The 9,146-nt window shown below is 34.1% G+C and overlaps 1 protein-coding gene across 1 annotated transcript; it reads left to right on the forward strand.

Moving 5' to 3' along the window:
• The first annotated feature begins 101 nt into the window (after nt 1-101).
• Nucleotides 102-8,683, forward strand: LOC123562626 (uncharacterized). The gene is made up of 4 exons (XM_045355247.2): nt 102-526; nt 801-1,244; nt 3,835-4,008; nt 5,962-8,683. Exons 2-4 carry the CDS (start codon nt 818-820, stop codon nt 6,252-6,254), a joined length of 894 nt encoding a protein of 297 aa, XP_045211182.2. The 5' UTR covers nt 102-526; nt 801-817; the 3' UTR covers nt 6,255-8,683.
• The last annotated feature ends 463 nt before the right edge of the window (nt 8,684-9,146 follow it).

Genomic DNA, 9,146 nt, shown 5'->3' on the forward strand with positions numbered 1-9,146 from the left:
ATACTAATCAAATACGCTAACCAAGTGATTAATTTTACTTAAGTTTTGCGAGCATTACGCGAGAAATCTGGTCTTAATTTCAGCGAAAACATGGCTATGGCATAATAACCTTACAATAGCTTTAATTATATAGAAACTGATAACCTCACAAACATACGAAAAGTGTTTGATAAGCTTGTGTGTGTATTATTCTACTCTGCTATGCGTGGCTGTTGACTTGAATAACTACACGATTAAAAATATACTATGTATCTAAAACCCGACTGAGTACAATATTTGCAAGACAAAAATACTAACTGTTAAATTCCTAGTGGAGAAAATGCTAGAGTTTGTATAGTGAGAACGTTACATGTTAATGAAAACCCGACAAAAACGTCTCCTGCTTTGTATGAATACAATATTGCTAAGGTCGTTCGCTTCCTTTGTCTTAGATCGATTCAAGAATATCGCAGTTTTGTTCACTGTCGCAAGTGGTAATAAGTATGTGCGATAAATAAGGATACAGACAATTTCTTTTCTCAAACAAGTAGGTATATCAAGGACATTATTGATTTTGGACTTTTTAAATTTTGTCTTAGAAATTAAAATATATGTTCATGTTTTAATACCGGTATACTTTAAATGTGGCACATTTTAATTATAAACTGCTTCGAAAAAAGGAGATGTGTAAAGTGTTGACATAGTATTTGTTATATACTGATATATATTTATATATATATATATTCAAATTTTTAGTGTAAATCTACATCAGAAATGGTAAAGTCTGTTTATGATTAAAAGATAAATTTCATTTAATACAGATTTATAAGACTACAAAATGCACCGACTAACAGAACAACGTTGGGCATGTTTCTTTTGGATACTTCTAAGTACTGCTTTGGTATGCCAGATAATTGCTTTTGTTGCACCAGCTTGGTTGAAAGTGTTCATTAATTTTGACAATTATTATAACGAAAAGATCACTCGAACAAATGACACAGGAAACGCTACAACGGAAACTTCGATTAATATCACAACAAGTGTTCCAATTAGGATGTCAACACTTGCTCCGAAAAGGATTCCCGTCAACCAAGACTATGCCTTATGGTACATGACCCAATGTCACATTGATACATGGGCTTGTGAGACCCTCACGTATTACCATATTGAGTTTATGGACGAATCGTACGATAAAGCAAACTTCAAAGAGCCCCACCATTGGTTTCTAGATCGGACAAACTTGTTTCTAAACGGAGTTGAATTGCGTAAGTGTTTTATTGTTTACTTCAGACAAAAAACCCTAATTGGTATGGATAAACATGTCTTTACAAAATGTTGTTATTTATGCATTATATACGTTTAAAAGAAACAAGGCAACACCATCCCGCAAAAATGAGGCTTCATAAGTAGGAAACTGTAGGATATAATGAAGAAGTAAATGCTATTAGAATGTCAAAGCGCTAGCTCAGTAAATATCTAGGAAGTAAGAAATGCAGCTGAATTAAAAGAGTCGAAACATAAATTACTTGCCACACAAAATTGAAGCTAAAAGGTTCCGGTTTAATCTAGAAATGAGAAACATTAAAATATACAAAGCTTATTGAAAAAAGTGGGAAATGGGAAGAAAAAAGACATTTCTTGCATAATAGACTTGACTTTCCGATGTTTTTCATCGGTGCCGCGACTCTATCGCTGTAATGATGCCTACAGAACAAAAAAAGGAAGAAAAAAAAAGAAAAAAGGAAAAATCAAGGGCTACACATTAAACTATCACAGATAATACAATCATTTAAATTCTTTTACATGAGACTGGATATCAAATACTTTGATAGTTCCTCTTTGACTCTTTTGGTATAATTTTCTATTCAGAAAAGATACATCAAAGCGTCATTTCCATCGTCTCTGATACATAATAGCGTCATTTCCATTTACGTATATAAACTTGCAGCTCTTGGTTCAAATACGCTACTGTTAGAAAAAAGTGCTGTAAAGAAAATCATTTATTTTTGTTGTATTCAGTCTAGTATTTGTGGAATGCTGCATGTAAGAAAATACCACTAACTGCGAGTTTGGTTACAAAAATGTACAAGGTTAGCCTTCTTTAACAGCTAGACAGCGGACTGTATATAATTATGCTACTGATCAATATAACCGGGACCCTTTTTTATCAGTATTCGCATTCATTCCAAAGCCAAGGAAAAAATGGCACATAAAACGAGCTACATTTTAGATAAACTACTGGCCCAGATTAATCAAAAACAATTATTCCTGTTTGTGACAAGAAATTTTATTTTCATTTAGACAATTCTCTTCCGCAAGCGTATTTTCTATATTTCACACAAATACCATCGGATTTAGATTTACATTTAATTTTCAATGACTTGTTACTGTAATTGGGACACAGTATAGTACATATGCCGTAACAAACATCTTTCGTTTAGAAAGGGTCTCTTTTACATATGCCGTAACAAACATCTTTCGTTTAGAAAGGGTCTCTTTGGGCCAAGAGCGATAGGTTTAGGAAGAGTCTCTTTGGGTTAATAGCGATAGGTTAGCTGAGTGGCTTATTGCACAGAAATACGGGTAAAAAATATCAAATGTATTTGAAAGCTTTGGTCTTTTTCCTTTTTATGACGTAAAAATCCTATCGCTGTACCGTTCCGTCCAGACGGGCCGGAATATTTATATAAATCTCCCGGAACTATTGAATTTTTTCCAACATTGGTAATCTAACGTAATGGCGTTGTGCGTTACGTTCCGTGATGCTGGAAATGGGTGCATAGATATGATATAAAAATATGATTGAATTCTTTTACAAGTAAGACCAAAAGATCAATTTATATGTACTTTAGATTTTCACGTTGCGGCGTGACGTGAAATATTGCATCTGGTGATAATTTTGTGATATAAGCACTCTATTTACATTTCAAAATTGATTGCGTTTTTAAATCATATCACTGATGAGCTGAATATATATATATATATATATATAAGTCACATTGACGGATAAATTTGCCCTTATTTTGACGCCTTTAAATCTATGATGTAGAAACGACAGAAGAAAGGTATATAAGAACCACATCACGCATTAAATGTTGTTTTTCTGTGAAACATAATTTATAGGTTTGAGCGGCATAACTATATTTTATTTTATTCATTTTATAAGCAGTATTTTTGAATATTAGTTATTTTACCTATTTCAGAATGGTGGTATTTTTCTGTCACAAGAAAGCTAAGTAATTCTTCAAAAATATCTTGATAAAGCAAATTTTGTGAAAAGATTATGACAGCAATCGAAAGTTTCCTGGAAATATCATAGCGAAAGTTTACATTGTTATCTCGATACGTTTTGCGTAAGTGCCCAAAGCTGCCATTTATTAGCTAGATAGCTATCTCGATACCTCCAAAAATTATCTTGATATTTCGAACTTTTCTGTATTTATCTCAATAGCCCAAAGTTTCCTGAAAATAAAAAGGCATATCTAGAAAAAAAAGGATTTATTGTCATAATGTTTTAGAAGAAAACACAACGTCACTGGAAGGTTTAGAATATTATCATGATAGCTACAAAGTATCTTGTGGCAGTTTCAAACATTAACGCGAACTATTTCGCTAAAACAATTTCAGGTAAATGAAATGTCTAGAAAATATTGCTATATTGCTGAAATGTTTTCAGAAAAAAAAGCACAACTTTCTGGAACGTTAACAATATTATCGTGATAGCTATTTTTCTATCTAGTGGCGGAAATATGCCATCATGATTCAATTAAAATAGTTAAAATCTGAAAACCAACTGCACAAGGAAGTGGCGGAATGAACTGAAGCTTGATATATGTTTCTAATTTTTACATGCAGGATTCAACTATTCTGTGTTGTCTGAGAATCAGGCAGAATACACGTTCGGACTGCTCGCTTGTGGCGTGGCATGGTGGCTTGTCTATAGGCACAGGAAACGGTTGGGAAAGAAGAATCTCGATAAAGTGAAAAATACTAGACTGGCAGTTGCTGCCGTGACTTCTTTCTTCTCGGGTATGTTTAAGTAAATATCCCATTTTATTATTAGAACTGAATTTCTAGTCCTTTCTATTGGCCTAAGCACTGTCTAATTATCAATGGTGGACTAGGGTGGTGCCTAAAACACGAACCTGATGTGACGTCATAACATTTTGCCAAAAAAAAAAAAAACACACAATGTGTCATAGAATACAATTTTCTGGTAAAAATGACCAACTAATCAAATGTTTTCATTGAGTTCCTAGTATTCAGCGAACCTTCAAGATCCTGAAGATATAATAATGATACAGTTGTTGCTTTTTAGGTTCGGTCAATATAGGGATTTATCGGCCTGGAAAATGAGACCTCATGGATATCACTTTTTTCCAGATCGATAGATGCACATATTGACCTCACTAAAAGGCAAAATATTGAAATGTTGTAAATGTATAACATTTTGCTCACATGTTCACCAGTTATTCAATGTTTCTCGTTGAATAGTTATAGGTTTTAAACTTAGAATGAATTTTGCAGCGGAGATATTGCAAGATTAATGGTGCGCACTATTACTAAGCAAAAGAAGGAAGTTGCTCTTCGGCAATAGTAAAATTGTAAATGTTCCCATTAATGACTTTTAAGGACGTATGCTAGAATTTGGTGCGAAAATTTTCCCAATAACAGAATTTCTTCAAACTTTGGATATTGAAGGACAATCATCTAAGAAACAAAAAAATGCAATAAAAATCATAGGTCACCGGATTCGAAAAAGAGTTATCTGCCCTTGAAAACGGCATTTCCCAATAACATTTTGCTCACATGTTCACCAGTTATTCAATGTTTCTCATTGAATAGTTATAGGTTTTAAACTTAGAATGAATTTTGCAGCGGAGATATTGCAAGATTAATGGTGCGCACTATTACTAAGCAAAAGAAGGAAGTTGCTCTTCGGCAATAGTAAAATTGTAAATGTTCCCATTAATGACTTTTAAGGACGTATGCTAGAATTTGGTGCGAAAATTTTCCCAATAACAGAATTTCTTCAAACTTTGGATATTGAAGGACAATCATCTAAGAAACAAAAAAATGCAATAAAAATCATAGGTCACCGGTATCAAAAAAGAGTTATCTGCCCTTGAAAACGGCATTTCCCCCAAAAATGACGTTTTCAAGGGCAGATAACTCTTTTTCGAATCCGGTGACCTATGATTTTTATTGCATTTTTTTTGTTTCTTAGATGATTGTCCTTCAATATCCAAAGTTTAAAGAAATTCTGTTATTGGGAAAATTTTCGCCCATCTCATATACAAGGAATTCTAGCATACGCCTTTAATACGAAGACACACATTAAGATGACGTCACAGATTGCGTCATATGCCTAATATAAAATTAAGACGCCGATGTTGAAAAATATTGACATTTCATGTACTATTGTAACTTAACGGTGATTAAAATGAATATGTACTAACTAGTACCTCTGGTGTTGTCATTCTTAAAACTGAACAAATGCTTTAACTCTCTAAATAGTTTTGAAAGGTAAATAAATTCCATTGAAAATTTTAATCGTCTTGAGCCATGATAGTAGATCTTAAAATGGTGGAATTTTAACAAATAGTTTACTGTTGGGGTCGTATAAAAGATTCGAAATATCCCAGTTATATATAGAAAGTAAAACATTCATATTTTTATTGGCCAAATATTTATCCAGCAGTTTCCAATGAAAATGCATTGGAAATAATTCAAGACACTCTAAAATTCCAAAGGTCCTTTCAAAAGACGTTTAGAATTTGTAAAAATCATAATATTGTGTGGTTTTTACAAATAGCGTGTCCAGTTTATTTGAAAAGGGCAGTTTTCGTATGAAGTCAGTAACAACGTCGACTAGCTTGTTTTAATCGCACTAACATTTCATTTATATATTTCTTTAGTGACAAGATATTGGCCATGACAATATTCTACAATGATATTTCTTTAAAAGTGTTTTACTTTCAGGTCTGTTTGTGCTAATTCCGGTAGGTCGTTTTGGCAACATGGGTGATAAGCTTAGATCTCTTGCAAAGGATTACCCAGATAGGATATCAGTGCACAAGCCAATTGGTCTTGGATTCGGAGCTGCTGGCGGTACCTTTGCCATGATGGTTGGCCTCATTATCGCACTACGGATAGTACTAAGGGGTTATTGTCCCGACTGCGTTGATCTTCCACCACAGGATGAAATTGCTATGAGGGAAACTGGTAATCAGATAGACAATCCGGACAAAAGACATTCGCAAAACAATATGTAATAGTATTTTGTGGAATATCAATAACAATACAGCACACACAAGATATACGTTCGATTTGTAAGCATTGAACTTTTTAAAAGTGGGAAATAATAGACGGAAACCCTTGTGGTATTTATAGTGATCAGAAAGTTTTCCAACTAATTGTATATTATAGTGTATAGACTGTAAATTCTTGATATTCAGTTCAAATCTCATGCAAAATTTGAATGTATCTTAGTTTGTGTGTTGAACTGAAGAAAGCGATACATGTATAAATGTACCTTTGACAGATAAAACAGGGTTTAAGGAAATAAAATAGTGTTAAGAATTTTAAGCAAAGGATTAATTCCTGTAATTTATCTGTAAGTGGGAGAAAGATGCTCATTGCCGTTAGTAATGAGCCTATACTACATCTGATACCTCCAAAATCCTGTAGCGGCGAATATAAACCAGGAAACTGGTCAGATTGTTGAATTTATATTGAAATGCACTATCTCATACGTCCCTTGCTAGAATATCAAAATTAGGTATATCCTTGTTTTAATTTGTTAATTAACGAATGCAAAATGCAGACAGGTCACTTGACAGCTACAAAAACTGAAGTGTGGTAGCTCGAACATTCTCCGGTTAAAACACAACATTTTACTTGTCATATCTTCAACTATGGCAAAATTAAATCATTTTTGTGCCGAAATTTTACTGAAACGACATCACAATGTTGAAAAAAAAAACAAAAAACATAGAGGCTCGCTTCTGCCATGTCAAACTGTGTGTCATGGCGACCAAACAATGACACGATAAAAGAAGGGCAAGGACATAAAAAAAATATGACAGAACAACATATTTACTGTCGTGTTAGCGGCCCTGGTGCTGGTGCCATGTGACGTCACGAGAAACGCCAAAATAGGATTATGTCGTGTTTTCTCTACTATAATCCTTGTTGGATCGCCATGCGACAACATGAAGGCACAACAAATTTGCTTTTATGTCTCCTTAACAGATAATTTTGATCCGTATGATATTTCAGATTAATCAAATTTAATAACGTTGGTGATCTTGATATTTGATAGTAACTAAATGAACATCACATGGCATCGTGTTCTTATGTAGTCGCATGGACCCCCGTTAGCACGACATAACAGTACCACAACAGAATGCTTTTTTGTCGAGTCCTCGTATCGGCCCTGCCGGCACAAGGACAGACAAAATAATGCGCCAGTGCGACAGAAAAAATAATTGTTCTGTCGCCGATAATGTCGTGTTTGTCGTGTCGTCGTCCTTGTAAAATCAATGGAACATTTAGATTGTCTGATAAAAAAATATTTTGTATGTATATAATCATTGATATAAATGATAAATGAGTAAAGATGATAGCATGACTAGATTCTATAATCTGCTGTAAAGTTTCTTGTATATTCTATTGTACACGTTATATACATCTGTTTCCTCATTGGTAGCCTGTATTCTACGAGAAAGTCACTTTATATTCTAAAGATACATTATTATTCATAGAATCTTGTACGGCCCTTAAGCTGGAGTATTTCTTGATGAGACATAAATCCCCGTTATTTAGAAAAAAACCAGTGCAATTTGTATAAATGTCGTCTGCCTAGTTTCTTTTCTTAATTGCATTCGGCGGACTCGTACTTCAGATGTCTTTCGGTTTGTCGATATTTCCGTGTTGAAATTAGTTTTCAGTCAAAATATTTCTTGTCAATTCCCCTTTTATGCAAATCTAAGCCTGTTATGCAAGTTCAAAGAATTTGTGACTTTTACAGCGACCGAGGTTGAATTGATTCTAGAACACAAATAACAATAAGCAACAGGCTCGAAATTATATTACAATTTTAAAGAACGTTAACCTCCAACAGCGAACGCTACCGTAAAATGCCGACCACTGAACATTCCAACACGCTTAATTCTGAGCATGGGTTAATTATTTACTGATAGTAACAAACAGTATTTCAGGAAATTATGGGTCATGTGTGCAAATCGCATATGCACACTCATCTTTGGGCAGTTTGTGATACATTAAGTTATGTTCCTAACGAACTTTTTTAGGCAGCGTGTCAACTTGGAAAATTTTACAGATTGTTCTACGTTGAGGAAAACGCTAGACACACTAATTAAAAACAAACTGGAAACAATGCTTTTAAAATATAAGGTTGATACTATCATGTTACATGTAGTCGATGTATTTTGTATTAACTATGTAGAAAGCCTGGACAAACTGGCAAGCAGCAATATCTGTAGTATTGATGCCAAAATGACTTTATGACAAATTACATAACATTTATATTGACAGTTGTTTTAAAACATCTTTTTCGCCAACAATTTCAGATTTATACATGTATGAAGTAAGCTGACTATTTGTTGTAACTTATTATTGTAGTTAAATATTTCATCATACAATGTGTTGATATTTATGCTAAGCACCTGTATTGTTTTATGCAAACATGTATTGTAATTGTATTAAATTGGTATCTGCGCCAAGAACGTTATTCGAACAGATCCTTTTAATACTATAGCATAGCTTGTTAACAAGAGCTCGTAGAACACGAAATGCCCCCCCCCCCTCCCCTACCCCCTCCCACTTGATGCATTCAGTAATTGCACAAGAAACAGAAATTATTTGCTCACTGTAAACAAAAGTTCTACTGTCCTGGTTCAATGTGACCTTGACCTTTGACCTATCGACCTCAAAATCAACAGGGATCATCTGCTGGTCATAATCAACCTCCCTATCAATTTCGTGATCCTAGGCCCAAGCATTCTCAAGTTATCGTCCGGAAAGGATTTAACTGTTCCGGATCAATGTGGCCTCGACATTTGGCCTACCGACCTCAAAATCTATAGAGGTCAACTACTGGTCATGACCAATCTCCCTATCAAGTTTCGTCACCCTAGACCAAG

Source organism: Mercenaria mercenaria, chromosome 2, assembly GCF_021730395.1.
Source record: "Mercenaria mercenaria strain notata chromosome 2, MADL_Memer_1, whole genome shotgun sequence".
Lineage (NCBI taxonomy): Eukaryota > Metazoa > Mollusca > Bivalvia > Venerida > Veneridae > Mercenaria > Mercenaria mercenaria.

Excerpts from the sequence above, each read along its gene's own strand:
- LOC123562626 (XM_045355247.2), top strand. The coding sequence starts at position 818 with ATGCACCGACTAACAGAACAACGTTGGGCATGTTTCTTTTGGATACTT. Across the intron at positions 1,245-3,834 it reads TCTAAACGGAGTTGAATTGC|GATTCAACTATTCTGTGTTG; the intron begins GTAAGTGTTTTA and ends TTTTACATGCAG. Across the intron at positions 4,009-5,961 it reads CGTGACTTCTTTCTTCTCGG|GTCTGTTTGTGCTAATTCCG; the intron begins GTATGTTTAAGT and ends TTTTACTTTCAG.